At 40.7% G+C, this 15,691-nt stretch overlaps 1 protein-coding gene across 1 annotated transcript; it reads right to left on the bottom strand.

The window, feature by feature from the left end:
- Nucleotides 1-827: 827 nt before the first annotated feature.
- Nucleotides 828-15,410, bottom strand: PLEKHO2 (pleckstrin homology domain containing O2). The gene is made up of 6 exons (XM_053464785.1): nt 15,320-15,410; nt 10,152-10,298; nt 7,937-8,053; nt 5,977-6,081; nt 4,207-4,308; nt 828-2,709 (listed from the first exon to the last, which is right to left on the bottom strand). The coding sequence occupies exons 1-6, from the start codon at nt 15,326-15,328 to the stop codon at nt 1,483-1,485; spliced, it is 1,707 nt and encodes a 568-aa protein (XP_053320760.1). The 5' UTR covers nt 15,329-15,410; the 3' UTR covers nt 828-1,482.
- Between the last annotated feature and the right edge of the window lie 281 nt (nt 15,411-15,691).

Below are 15,691 nucleotides of genomic sequence, written 5' to 3'. Positions count from 1 at the left end.
TACTATATATTATACAATGCTCCTTAATCAGAAGGCCACCAAAAATAATCAAATTGCTCTACATGATGCCCATGAGTGGTCTATACTGTTATTATATAATTATAATACATGGCATATTTAGATGTATTAGTCCACATCTAACCATTAAAAAAGGAAAAATAATAATCGTTGCAACTAATTACTTTATTTACACTAAAATATAAAAAATGTTTTAGATTATTCCTGATTAAAAAAATAGAGACAGTATTCCACTTCAACTGGGAACACTTATTAAACATATATACTTTGTAACTTCATTAAAATCACTGTTGCATTGTCTCATGTATTCTTTATAAGCATCTATAGTTATAAAAACCATCCGGTCTACCTATAGTAATAAGGGGAGAATGTGTGGTTTAACTGGTGAGTGGTTTTGTTCCCAGCTTTGCTCTTCGACAGTACAGGTACTAGATACCCACCCAAACGGACAGATTAGCACAAACGGGTCCTTCTCAAACACTGCCTGTTCTAACATTTAAAGACACCAAAAACCTGAAAACCTGAAAGGACTTGATTCGGAAATCAAAGTTCATAAGACAGACGGGATGGTTCATAGAAACACAATGGAGGTACCTTGTCCAACCTTAGCTTTACATTTTGAAGTGTTTGCTGCTCAGTAAATCTATACTTTAGTTTTCCTATATTTATGCCATTGTTGATGACTTGATGATCTGCTCCATTCAGGCAGGTACAATCTTATGTTAGAGAGTCCTAGTAACAGCATTCAGCTAGTGACATGTGAGCTCACGCACCATGTTTAGGCCAATTACATATGGATTGTGAGTGGGTAACATTTCACGAACACATTTGTAATATTAAGCACATACGGTTCATTACATACACAAAATGTACATGTTGCACGGAACATATTATATCTTGACCGGAGAGCCCTAACTATTTTTTTTTATATTTCTGGAGACAAATTGTTTTCGTTGATCTACACTGGTTTTGGAGTGTTTGCCTGGGAGCAAACACGCTGAGTTCTGATGGAAGCTGTACCACACACAGCTGCTGGAAGCTTAGGGAGGGAGGAGGGTGACAAAGAGTCTACAAGGGGAGGAAATAAACAACAATGTATCTCGGGAAACTGGGAACATTTTCTGGAAATAGGCCTAATATACAGTCTGGCGTTTTAACCCCTTCTTTATTACAGAGGAGCCAACCAACATTTTTGCAATCGAGAACCTTTACTGAATACAGTGGTTTCTGGAATGACACTAGGTGTATATAGCATTGCAATTAATTTATAATTCTGTCTGTTTAATAGACGATGGAAGGTTGTTAAGTTGACAAACCTTGCACTGAAGATTTAACTGTAAGTAAGCTGCCTTTCTAATTAAAAACCCTTGCAAGTGTGGCCTCCAAAAGTAATAGATCAAACTTCAGAAGAGTTTGAGAAGAAGGGTGTCCCCAACCCTTTGAGATGAACAATTCGCAAGGGTATTAAGGGACACTCCTCCTGTAAAGAGTCAGTAGTTCCTTTGTCTTCTCTTTCTGATTGTCAGTCACTGCCTCAGGAATATCTGATGCATTACTAGATTCCTTTATCTCTTGCAGCACCATGGATGCTTCTCTGAGTTGTTTCACTGCTTCATGCAGAAGAGTCTCTGCATTAATGTCTGGCCCATTGGCCTCAGGGCTCTTTACCAGTTGCCCTTGCAATACTTGGTTTAAAAGGCTCTCAGTAGTCTTCCTTCCACGAGACAGCTTCATCTCTACTTCATGAAAATGGTCCTTAGTGACATGTAATAAGTGGCTCTTTTGCATAGTCTTACTTTCACTATCCATGCTGAATTCACACAGTAAGTTGCCCATGGAAGATGACCTTGGTTTTGTGTCGGGAATCCTGGATCCTTCTACTTTTGGGGAATGTGTATCCTCATCTGAACCTTCATTTGGTAAAGATTCTACCTTCTCATATGTTTCTGTGGCTTGGACATCACTAACTTCAAGCTGGTCTTTTGTTTCTGACTTTGTATTTGTTTCTTCTTCTTTATCTTCTCTGGAGGGTTCATTCAGACTATCTCCATCAGTTAAGTCCTTATTAACCACATCGTTAGGGACTTCCAGCCTCTCACCTTCCACATTGCTCACACTATGTTCAATCACTGGAGCTTCCGCTTCCTTTTCCTCAAACGCTTGTAGAACAGGACTATGTGATGTTTCAGGTTCATCAGTCTCAAATTCTACCAAGTTTTCTTTGCTACCGTTATCATGTGATTTCATACTTTCTGTTTCCAACATGTCTGAAGAGGATCCCATCCATTTAATCTTCATTCTGTCAGATAAAATCTTCGGTGGAGGTTTGGGAGGGGTATATATTGCTTCTACTAAATTTTCTTGGCTGCCACTATTCGGTGTCTTGATCTCATGTTTTCTTTCCTCAGCCTCTGACAAAAACTTTTCTCTGGCATAAATACCTTCCTTGGCAGTTTTTGGAGGTGGAGATGGTGGATGAGGTATTTCAGAAACACCCTCTGAGTTATCTTGTTGATGCATTTCAGCGGAAATAGAGGAAGACGGTTTTGAAGGTGGCATAGGTATCTTTACTGGTTCTTTCTGTGGTTGAAGTACCCTTTCCTCAGGTTCACGTGGTATTACTGTTAAAACTTCAGTCTTCAGAGTATCCAGACCTAGCCTTAAAGAATCATCTTCAGCAGCTTCAGCAACCTGCAGAAGAAACCGGTATTACTGATGGACATTTTTAATGCTACTGTTGCTTAATATTTACTAAAGATCAGGGGTGTACCTAGAGTATTTGGCACCCACCCCATCAGCCCCTTGTCCGACCCCTTCCCTCGGTAACTCACATACACACTAAATTTACACACGCTTGCACATTTGCACAGACTTACAGACGCATGCCAACAAACATGCACAAGCATATACTCACTAACACACACTTACACCCTCCACCCTTATGTTAACACATATTCCCTCTCACACACTTACACATCCACCCACATACACATCTATGCTCACATATACACATTCATGCTGATACAGACTTATACATCCATGCCCACACACATGTACTCTACACATATATAGAGTAGGACTACCGTCTTCCCCAGGCAGAAAAGTTTGCAATGTGCATAGATTATATTCATAAAGTGCCAATTTATCCTCCTCTAAAACAGAAGATTAAGTTTTTACTTAAAAAGTATAATTACTATATATTATACAATGCTCCTTAATCAGAAGGCCACCAAAAATAATCAAATTGCTCTACATGATGCCCATGAGTGGTCTATACTGTTATTGTATAATTATAATACATGGCATATTTAGATGTATTAGTCCACATCTAACCATTAAAAAGGAAAAATAATAATCGTTGCAACTAATTACTTTATTTACATTAAAATCTAAAAAATGTTTTAGATTATTCCTGATTAAAAAAATAGAGACAGTATTCCACTTCAACTGGGACCACTTATTAAACATATATACTTTGTAACTTCATTAAAATCACTGTTGCATTGTCTCATGTATGCTTTATAAGCATCTATAGTTATAAAAACCATCCGGTCTACCTATAGCAATAAGGGGAGAATGTGTGGTTTAACTGCAGAAGAATATGTAACACATATTCCCTCTCACACATGTACACATCCACCCATATACACATCTATGCTCACACATACACATTCATGCTGATACAGACTTATACATCCATGCCCACACACATTCATGCCCACATACACATACAAATCCATGCTCACACACAAACACTTACACATACATGCTCATATACAGCTTGTATTATATAAACAGTTATGCTATATGTTTTCACATGTTTCCCTTTATAACACTCTGCCCCTAAGCCCCACTTTTTTCATTGATATGACAAAGTAGTCTGCCCAGCAGGCTAGCATGTTAGTGGCATGGGCAAGACACACCTTGATTCCATCCTAAACTAGGATAATATGTTGTAATGGTGTTCAAAATGCCTGTGCCCAGAGGAATGTTACTGTCACATGAAGGATGTCAGCTAGAATACAATGAATAAGAGAACAATGGAATTTCACTCAAACAACTATCAGTGAAGTTTCTCTGTTTACTTGAAAATGGGTATGCTGCTCCTTCCATGGAATCAGATGTGTTAAATCTTTAACCGTATGTAAAAATATACAGTTACTTTGACAGGGCAGTTTTACAACTTACTTCTTTAAGGTGGATTCTGGTGGGAGGTCTTCTCTTTGCTGCTCCCATTCTTGCTCTGTCCCTGGTCACATGTTCTAATGAGATGGTGGGGTCCACTTTCACCTGCAAGAAGACAGCCTTACATATCAGAGCGACTGTAATAGTTTGTGTTACGGAATTGCATTATATAACTAATATACATACAGAGGCAGAATGTCAAAAGGTAATTATTATGCTTGAAGCATAAACATAAATCCAAACAAATAAGAGTTGATGCTCAAACTCTCAAAAGTACAAGGGGTTAAAAAACCATCAAACTATACACTGTATCAAAAATTATAAATCCTGGGAGAATCCCAACCTTTATCTGTCCTTAAAATGTAATTACCGTATTGGCTCGAATATAGGCCGCACTTTTTTCCCCCACTTTAAGTTTTTAAAGTGGGGGTGCGGCCTATATTCGGGGTCTAGCGCCCGACGCCCGGGACATGCAGTCCCGGGCGCCGGGCAGGCAGCGGGGTTAAGATACAGATCCCCCGCAGCGGTGCAGGGGACCTGCATCCTTCTCCCCGATACGCTCAGACAGCCTCCCCTGCCAGCACTTCCCACGGGGGGGGGGGGTGCCGGCACGGGAGGTTATCTAAGCGTTTTACCTCTGCCCACCCCCGACTTACCGGAGCAGACTCCCGGGTGTCTTGCGGGGCCGGCGGGAGACATTTACGCAATACGCAAATGCAACTTCCGGTAACGGTACCGGAAGTTGCATACGCGTATTGCGTAGATGTCCCTCGCCGGCCCTGAAGACACCCGGGAGTCTGCTCCGGTAAGTCGAGGAGGGGGGGCAGAGGAGGACAGCGGCAGCGTATCGCGGGGAGGGAGGACAGCGGCAGCGTATCGCGGGGAGGGAGGGCAGCGGATCTCGGGGAGGGAGGGCAGCGGATCTCGGGGAGGGAGGGCAGCGGATCTCGGGGAGGGAGGGCAGCGGATCTCGGGGAGGACAGCGGCAGCGTATCGCGGGGAGGGAGGACAGCGGCAGCGTATCGCGGGGAGGGAGGACAGCGGCAGCGTATCGCGGGGAGGGAGGACAGCGGCAGCGTATCGCGGGGAGGGAGGACAGCGGCAGCGTATCGCGGGGAGGGAGGACAGCGGCAGCGTATCGCGGGGAGGGAGGACAGCGGCAGCGTATCTCGGGGAGGGAGGACAGTGGCAGCATATCTCGGGGAGGGAGGACAGTGGCAGCATATCTCGGGGGGGAGGACAGTGGCAGCATGTTTTTTTTGGTGCTTTTTTAAAGAAAAAAAACTTTTTCTTTAAAAAAGCACCAAACTTTTAGGGTGCGGCCTATATACGGGGGCGGCCTATATCCGAGCCAATACGGTATTTGTACAATACATGCTCTGATATATAAAACGGTTGTTTAGCTATCGCTAAAGTATAACCTGTTGTTACTGTAAGTCAAATTGTTATGTTACATACTACTTGTTTTGTCCTGTCCACCCATTGTACAACGCTACGGAATTTGATGGCGCTATATAAAACAATAAATAATAATAATAATAATGTTAAGCAATTGATGGCATAGCTTATGGGAATGGGAATCTCATACATGCCCATGGTGGCCAATGGTAAAACTTTAACCAACCAAAGCTTAATATTGCTTTTGCTTCTCTTATAGTGTTGCATATACAATACTTGTAGTGGATTTTGTCATTCAAATATTTCTGGATTTATTAGAAGCAAACAATATTCTCCACTTTCAAATATTGTATTTGTGATTGAATTATCCAGTACCTCATCAAGAATTGTGTTTTTGCCTCGGTTTATTCCATCATTTAGTGCCTGGATCCACGTGTCCCTCTCTTCTGCATTCCTTGCCAGAAATTTCACATCTTGCACCTAAAAACAAAAATCATCAATGCTGCTCTTCCTCACTAGTTGCTCATCCCTCCATTTGAATCTTTTTGTAACTTTTTCTCTTTTGAGTCCCACTGGCTGTCCATGATTAAATAGTCAAATTAACCTAAAACACAAACATGGGAAGGATTCACTTATCCAGCAAAAGGCATACTCTCTCGCTCAATTTTGGTGCATTTTGTTTTTCCTCTTGTCCAATATCAGTGCCTGACCTCACAAGTGCTCTACTGGATGAAAGGACATAAATTGCCACAGACACACTCCAAAATCTTGTGGAAAACCTTCCCAGAATAGTGGAAGCTGTTATAGCCCCAAAGTGGGGACCAACTACATATCAATGTCTGTGTATTTAGAATGCAATGTCATAAAAGTCCCTTTTTGGAGTAATGGTCAGGTGTCCCAATACTTTTGTCCATATAGTGTATAATACCCCTGACCACTCCCTTCTTGCTATCCATCTACTAAATTCTGTTTCCTCTAGAAGAGTGTTTCTACCCTGGGAAGTCCCCGTTATGTAGAAAAAAACATTATTGTGCAGAGACATATATGTAACACACCATTACCACTTATATTGCAATTGCTTAAAAGATCTTATTACATAATTCTCAGCTGTTGCCTGGGTCAGACCTCCGTGGGTCAAAATGATCACCTAGATGGACAAAACATTGTGGCACACTCCCGGCAACACACTGCTCATAAAAGGCAATGTTTATGCCCAGTCCAAATGAGTGTTTCATTCTCCGTTGTGTTTGTTAACCGAAGTTCCTTTCCCAAACACCGATGTTGCAAATCAGTCATACTTCCAGTCTTACGTAACCATTTTATCTTTGGTTGAGCAATGTAAGGAGAAAAACACTATTAGGCACCAGACACGGTTGATCATGAGGGACAAAACCCTGCTAGATATATAACAGACACCTCTGTAAGGAGCCTGCAGAATTTGGCTCTGTAATTCAGTACAGAAACACCAAACTGCAAACAGAGCTATAACGAGTTCTAATTGGGATTAAGAAAGAAAAGGCCTGAGAAAACCTTTAAAGCCCTTTTAAAATGCTGTCAATTAATGTATTCACCTTTAACAAAGGGTGATTATGTCTGTGGCCACATCTAATGGTCCTAGGTGCACAGCCAGAGCAGGCCCTCATCGTCATTAACATCCTTATCATTCTCTTTGTGATACCTCCAAAATACCTTGGGCTTGAACATTATTAACAATAACTAAACCAACTATATCAGTGTCACATTGTCTCCACTGTGGGTTTACAATGCATGTAACAATAAAAAACAGATAAGACGTGTAATCAATTCTAGTGAGCATGGGCTTCTGCTTAGCTTAACAGTTACAGTTTTATTCATTTAATAGGACATGCCCCAGGCCCATCTGACAGATCCCCGTGTGATCCATACATTTTAGAAATGTTGGACAGTGAACACATACGAATATTATATTCCCCTAAGAGACTGCTCTGGTTTTGAGGTTGTGTGCAGAGAGTGGGTAGATCTTGTGCTCATGGCTTCCTGATGGGCTGCCTGTTCTGGGAAGTCGCTTCTTCACTATGAGTCAGAATTTGCAGAAGGACCTATGGGACTGTGTAGAGTTAACCCTTTCTATTATGTGGTATCGTGATCTCTGTATGAGGTGGAGGGCACAGACAAAAAAGCCAACACCATATCTGCACTTTGTGTGTCAGAAATTCATGCTTACAAATGATTGATTGACAAGCATAGGCCACCTATGAGACGTTTCGCAATATACACCATAGTGAAGGAGTACACCTTTCTCTTCTACTTTAGTAAAGTAATACATGTATATTAGACTGCAATGCGATTGTTCTACCTTGGTGCCTGGTGATGGGATAAGGGTGAAATGCCTTTTGCGCTTGAGGAAAGCTCTCTGATCCTGGCACCGTTCATAGCTGCTGAGCTCCAGTGTCTCCAAGCATTTCTGTTCATCCTAAATGTGTAAAGTTCATGGGAAAAACATGTCAGCAAGTTCTGGGAGCTGTGTCTGTGTACTATGTATTATTCAATAAATCCCAGTATATGTTACAATGATACCTATGATTAAAGAACTAAAGATTAAAGAACTAAAGATTAAAGAGCCAGTTAAGATAACTTTTTTTTACAGGCTGAATAGGTGGGCTTTACAATAATCGGTGGGCTCCATATCTCCCCAAAGGGTTGATTTTTACCACCCTATCTGCTGCCCAATGGGGAACTCATAGGTGGGTGACATGCCCCCTGAGAGTGTTCGTTGGATTTTAAGCCTCTATCCCTTGTTTAAGGCTCAGTGCCTCTCGTAGGGTCATCATGATTTTTTGACCCCCATTCCACTGAGCAGGAGGTGTAGGTGTGCTCTATATCCCTCAAAAGAATAATGATTTAATTAATAAATACCCCCTACTCTACCACAAAAGGGTAGGGAAAAGGGTTGTGATCACTCATAGGCCACATGTTTTAGCCTCTTTTTATTTTATCAGTGCTTGGAGTAAACCTTTGCAACTTGTAAAGCAAAGTATGGGTTAATTAAACTGTAACATGATTAATTTTGTCAACTTACATGCTCAGGGAGTAGACCTTATTATTGTTGCTATTTTATTTTTCACTTTTAGCCATTTTTGACACCTTCCTACATTTTCCTGTGTATTTTTCCATGCATCAGGAGCTCAGTTTTCTGTGAATAAAACATTTCCAAATCCTGTATGCAGATACACATGTGCCCCAGCACAATAGATGAGCGGAGCAATTACTGCAAACAGCTGGCACATTACCCAGAACTGACAGGTGTCAGCTTAGCTTATCTCACATACCCAAGCTTTGCTAAAGAAGAGATTTTTCCACACTATTCTTGCCAAGTTTCTTAGAAAAAATATGTTACTTGGCAGAAGTCGCAGGTGCCTGAGATTCCTGGCAGACGGAAGACCCATGGTGACAGCACAGGAAACTCACACCCGCTTCATGGGAGCCTTACAATTTTCGTTCTCAAAATGTATCCCTAGGAAGGTGCATACCTAGAGCATTTGGCACCTGGAGAGGATCAAATATTTGACAACCCTGTCCCCCCCACACACCCACAATCTCACAAAGTCTTACTCACTCTCTCACACACTCACTCTCACTTAAAGTCTCACCCACTTTCTCATGGCTTCTCTCTCAGTGTGTCCCTACCTTCTCCACTGACTGCTTCCATGTCCCTGTTTCCTTTCCCGCAGCTTATATTTCATGGTCCACTTCTCCCTGTGCCTTCTTTCTTCGTCTGCTTCTTTGTGAACCAAGCCTCCCGAAGTACCCTCTGGCTCCGCCCTTTTGTACTCAGAGAGGCCATGAATCTGTCTGCGTTAGTCTGGCCTTTTGGAAAACTTCTGCAAAAAGGTCGGAGCCACGGGGACAGTCTGTCTAGCATTTCTCCAACTGGGGAGAGGGTGTGCCCTTTTGTTGAATTACTCCAGGAGGCGTGGTTCATGGAGAAGCGGACGAAGAAAGAAGACATTGGGGAGAAGTGGAAGAAGGCAGAAGAAAACAGAACAAGACGAGACAAGAGAAGAAGCGGAGCTGTGGAAAAGCAGACAGGGACACGCCATTCTGTGTTTCTACCCCCGATAACATGGTGGCCAAAGCTAGGTGGCTACAACATACAATGTTGGGCACAGATATATAGTGTGCCACTAAAGAGATTTTTTACATTATTCCAATAAACTTGGTTTATCTGAAGGTTGCCATTGTAGCAGTCATGTGATATTCTGGCTTTTATGGCAATGCTGATAAAGTTTATGCCATGTACATGTCCGTGCATCTAAACTCTATTGGCTGTACACAGATTAGGTGTAGGGTTAAACCTGTTTGCGGTGGGTACTGGATGTGCAAGCCCCACCATGCTCAATTCTTTTATGGATTCATCTCCCAAACTTTAGACCAGACAAGATCATATCAACTAATGCAAACCCTTCTCTGCTCTGGAATAATGTACCAGTGTGATCTGCATTTATATTGACAACTATACTTGTACTGCAGTCGGCAGAACAAGGAGTCGAATGCAACAGGCTGCTGCTTACCTCACTTTCGCACACCAGCAACTTGGTCTTCAGTAGTAGAATATAGCGATCTTTCCACAAACCTAGGAGGCCACTGCTTTTCTTTAACCAGCCGGCTTTGAAAGTAACCCGAGATGCTGTTGAGGTATTGCTATTCCCCTTTACACCCTGTTGACAAACAGAAGAAAGAGACACGAGCATTAATATCTAGCTTGGTAGGACTAAATCCTCAAAGCCTCATAGAAACTTTGGCCCAAACCAGTCCTTGGTCTTGTCTTAGATTCAGGATAGCGTTATGTCTATCCCATGCATGTTTAAATTCCCTCAATGCATTAACCCCTACCATTTCTTATGCGAGGCTGTTCCAAGTATATGGTCTTAGAGTAGGTGTGTGTAAATAGGTATGTGAAACAGTATGTTGTTAGAGTGTGTGTGTGTTACTGTATGGAGGTAGCGTGTGTTTGTTTTAGTGTATGGATTTTGCATTTTGAATGTGTAAGTATATGCTGTTAGTATGTATGCCTATGTGTTACGATGTGGTATTAGAGAGTGTGTATAAACGTATGGTGTTAGAATTTGTGTATGGGTGTTATATGGTGTTAGCATGAGTGTAATATGGTGTAAGTGTTTGTGCGCATGTTATTTATGGGTAGAAATGTTTTTACTCACTAATCTGTTAATGTGAAAATGACTGTTGAAGCCACTGCATCATTATAAAAAAAACTGTACTGTTATTCAAATATCAGTTGTGAATAAACGTAGGATATAAACAATAAGAATAATGCACAGCACATTTGTTGCTCAACACAATGAAAGAAACGTCACACATATGGCTAGAATGAGCTTTAACCAATGAATGAATACCCTTGACGAAGGCTTAATCCAGCCAAAACATTGGTAGGTCTCCTGGGTCTTCTGTCCTTATTAGTCTATAATTGGTAGCATTATTGCACTTATTCTGTGGAATATCTTTTGTGGTTACGGCTGTAAAAAGGAACTTGTTTTTGTTTTACTTGAAAGGCTTATTCAATAATAATGAAACTGATACTATGCATTGGAATAATACTCCACGCTACCAATGTGCTCTGGATTTTAGTTACACAAATGCAATTTTTGCTAGGGGCCGATTGGATTGGCCAGTAAATAGAATAAATGCTGTCTATACAAGTGTACAAATTATTAGGATAGTGACATTCTGCCCCCCACTTCAAAAAGCCAAACAGAGATGCTTTAGAGAAAGTGGGTGCTTTAAAGAGACTTTAGCGACTTCAAGATCTCTTCACTATGATTTAATGAAATGAATAAGTCATATTCTAGAACAGACACTATCCTGCTGTGTTGTGTAGCCACCGCACTGCGTAGTAAGATGTGCATGGTAATATTTTTGTAAATACAATGTGTAACGACAACTGATTCTGTACAAGAGTGAAAGGGAAATGAGCAGGTAACAGGAACCTCATGAATTTACACAGAGGAAGTTAAGACACAATGTGATATCACTGAAATAGAAACAGGGAGCAGCTCTATAGACAGGCAAAAATACCAATTCTGTTTTCTTCTGTCATTTACTCAGAAGTGAAATTCTAAACTTCCCAGTCAACATGGAATTTGTAGCCAAAGTGTAAGACATGTTACATTTTTTTGTTGGGTCACCAAAGGGATCTATTTACTAAAATTGTAAATATCAGTTGAGTTAAGTGTAACGTCTACCGACGTGATTCAACTTAACATGCATGCAGTTGCTTTCTATGGCTTGCAATCATCCCATATTAATGAATATATGAGTTGGTTGTGAGTTAATGCGAGTACCTGTGACTTCATACTTACATGCCCTTGACTACGACTGGCAAAATCCACCCACAGAGACATAAATACATTTAAAAATAAAATGATGAAAAGGCAGGCATAGAAACATGTTGCCCTAGAAACTATGAAAACTTCTTAAACATTTCTGTGTTGCTTCGGTGATTAAACCTTCAGACCAGGAAATAAAATGATGGATCTGCTAAGGTTTATTTGCTTAATATACTATAGAGTGTAATTAATGTTTTGTCCAAGTGGAACAGCATCTTTAAAATGTTGAATTCACAAAGATCCATATGTATTATGATGGGCCAAGCTTGATGAGTATCTTCTGCAAAATAATCTCAACTAACCCCGTGATAACTAATCATGATTTGAAATGTCCCTGCTTTAGCCAATACACCCCTAGAGGAAAAAAAATTAACAAAGCTAATCACATCAGATCAAGTAATTAATTTGAAAATGTATACTTCAGGTTTAGCCTTCACCAAGCCCAATTCAAGGACAGGCTACAATAAGGGTTAATGGTTCTCTGCGCCTCATATTATAAATTAAAGGATGTTTCCAAAAGGAGAGAGGTGGTGAGAGAGGTCCCTAAGAGCACATGTTTAATTTTATATTTATTTGTTACCTGAAGGCTAACAAAATCACCAATCTGGTAGCAACCTGAGGTTTTTGCATTATGGAGCATCAGGAGCAAGGAGCGAAAAAAGTGTTGGAAGGACCATATTAGAGTAAAACCAAGAGATACAATAAAGGGTTTTAGGATGATGTACAAGACAACACTGGTTTATTCAAGCACTTGCCTACATCATAGCAGTTACAAAGTATCTGCTGCCATGTTTACAGTTAGACTAGAAATTGGCCATCTGAATCCCTTTGGAGTTCAAAAAGGGACTCAGATGACGCCATGCACACCTGGTATTTGAACATTGTTTCCAAAGTAAGATAAACTGGGCACTTTGCCATAGACTCACTTAACAGAACAGGAAGAAAGATGCCAAGGGATTCTGCTACCTTAATTATGGTCCAAATTTATTTTATGGGACACCAAGGTTGAGAACTACATGATCTATTCACTAAACATGAGTTGGAAGGAGAGTTTGCAGGAGAGCTTTGGTTTCAACTGCTTGAATTTACTATTCATTGTTATCAACAGGTCATCTCTAGAAGAGTTATCTCCAAGGAGGGCTGAACTGGCCTTGAATAATTCATAGTTCAATCAATGAGGTGGCTCTCACTGATTGATATGTGCTTCATACATGGTCATCCAAACTATTCTTGGAACAGATAATCACTGAGGTTGTACCTTCATAATGTAAGGAGAAGTCTGTAAGATGAATCCACGATTCTAAGGCTCAAACTTCCTCTTTAGTGAATAAACTCTAAAACTACTCTCTTTGGAGCGATCACCAGAAACCTGCGGAATGTTATTTATAAAGCAGCATTTAAGCCAACAGCAGGTAGAAATGCAATATATTAGAACTGAATGCGATGCAACCTTCGGAATATGTTTTAAGATACACTATAATATAGTAATACGGCCAGTTCTGCAGAGGACAAACATACCATGAATCTCATTTCATCATAGATGTGTTCTACATCACCAACATTACATAGTGAGGATGCATGGAGATGCAGAATTGTTTATTGGCCTTTATTCCCTTACATCCTTGCTGAGTCTTTCTTGTGTCCTCTGTTTCTTACATATTTCTAGTTGATAATGGGGTACCAGTAGAACCCCCAGCTATGTCGCCAACAACTGTATTCATTCACATGTCTTGCATTATGAGATCATAATAAATAATAAATCATATTTATGTTTTATTAAAAAAGAAAGGAAAACGGGTGTTGCAGGGCCATCATTTCTTGGACTTTTTAAAGCAAATGTGGTGCAGATGGTAACCATGGAGGACTGTAAATATAAATGAGTATAAAATTACTTTTTAAAGGGAGACCTTTTTATATTTATCTTTTTATAAAATTGGTGTAATTATTTTGTTAGAATATCTAAACCATTTCCAGTCCCGAACCAATCAACAACAGCCACCATATTAACAAAAGGGAAAAGATAACTTAATGGGGAGGAATAATCATTCAGATGCTGAGAACATGAAGTTAGGATGGTTCCTGCCAAGCATAGCTTTACTTAGTGGACAGAACTAAAATGTCAGAATTCAGAAAAGTGACCTTTAATAAGTTCCTGTGAAGATTCACCAGCTGCTCACTCCATGATTATCTCTTATTTCTATAGTACGAATATTATCTTTGCTTAGAATATATAGTATCACTTGGGATGAAAGAGTTAATTTATAGGTTTTAATAGAATGAATGGGTTAACATGTAAAGTGCTCTTCTACACGAGAGCTGGAAAATTTTAATCAGCTACAAAACATTTGTGATTTCAGAGCGCAGTCCTGGCAATGCAGAGGAAACGACACCAGCTTGACACACAGCTGTTACCGCATTAACCCCCTCAGTGCAGTCAGGAACGTATTCCAGATGAGAGTGGGTGGGAGCAGCGTGTAGCCCACCTTCCCAAGAAACTGTATCGCTAAACACCCATAACCCCTAGCCAGACATTATAATCCCACATCCGTCACTACCTAAAGAGTCTAAGACTTTATCTGCTACCTTTACTCAAGTATCTCCCACAGATAGTAGCAGAAATTACTGTATCAAATTATTATATGGGAAACATAAAACAAGTACAAATACAGGGACACAAGAAATTCCATTTTTGTTTTTAAATATTTTCCTGTTCTTTTTAATAGTTTTGTTAAACACGAGGATATGAGGCAAACTAGCTTTAGAGTTTTACGAGCAACTCGTCATTTTTTGCTAAATCAGGCTCCTTGGGCTCAGTTTCCACAGAGAATCTCTGATCTCAGCATCTTTGTGTCACTGGCAGTAGAAGAGTGCGGTATCCTGGCCTTGCGGTGCACAAAAAAAAAAACGACACCTATTTAACTGTTTCATCTCTGGTACAACTCAAATGTAAGATGTCATTTCATCACCTCAGTTTTATAGAAAGTCAGCACTAAACAACACGTCCAAATCTAAATCCACCACCTGGTTTGGAATTTCTATACCTATATTTTCTATTCATGGTAAACATTCTAGCTTTAACAATTTTAACATCCAAGTCGGAAAGTGGCATTCGGAAAGTAAAAGCACAACATTCGTAGGTTTAGTTTTATCTGCTTTAAGATGAGTGCAGCCGTACGCCAAAAGCTATGTTAGTAGTACCACTAGCTGTCACTATCGTGCTAAACAGCCTTGCCAGCTGTGAAGGGGTTAATATCCCCCACATGCCTACTAGAGTTACTGCACCGACCATACAACAAAGTGACAAGAGTCCGCAGAGAGGACAAGGAGTAACTTACATCTTCCATGGTCAGCTTGTCCCCTGGATTCGCTTTCCCAGTCCTGAGCCTCTTCTACAGGAAGAGAAGCCAGATGTCCTCCTCCATGCACCCCCTTCCCTGCACACCCCACCCACCCAGGCTGGACCTTGGGCCCTGACAGGCTGAGCAAGAGGAACCTTCCTAGTCTCAACTCTCTGCTCTCCTCCCTCTCTTCTGTTTGATTCCTCTTTCTCGGCTGATCACAAAACTCTGTCGAAAAAAGTTGGGTTTCCGGTGGTTGAGTTGAAATTGAGTCCGTGAACACAGTTTTTATACTTGCTGCAATAGTGTATGCTAACGTACTGACTGCATTGATGCAGAGCATCGGCGTAGGACCATATACTTAACTGC

Source organism: Spea bombifrons, chromosome 4 (genome assembly GCF_027358695.1).
Source record: "Spea bombifrons isolate aSpeBom1 chromosome 4, aSpeBom1.2.pri, whole genome shotgun sequence".
Lineage (NCBI taxonomy): Eukaryota > Metazoa > Chordata > Amphibia > Anura > Pelobatidae > Spea > Spea bombifrons.
Note: the sequence above shows the minus strand (reverse complement) of the source record. Positions and strands in the feature narration are given on the sequence as shown.

Bases quoted from the DNA above. Each gene is read 5' to 3' on its own strand.
- PLEKHO2 (XM_053464785.1), bottom strand. The intron at 8,054-10,151 runs GTAAGCAGCAGC...TTACACATTTAG, and splicing joins TGCTGGTGTGCGAAAGTGAG to GATGAACAGAAATGCTTGGA. The intron at 2,710-4,206 runs GTAAGTTGTAAA...TTTCTTCTGCAG, and splicing joins CCAGAATCCACCTTAAAGAA to GTTGCTGAAGCTGCTGAAGA.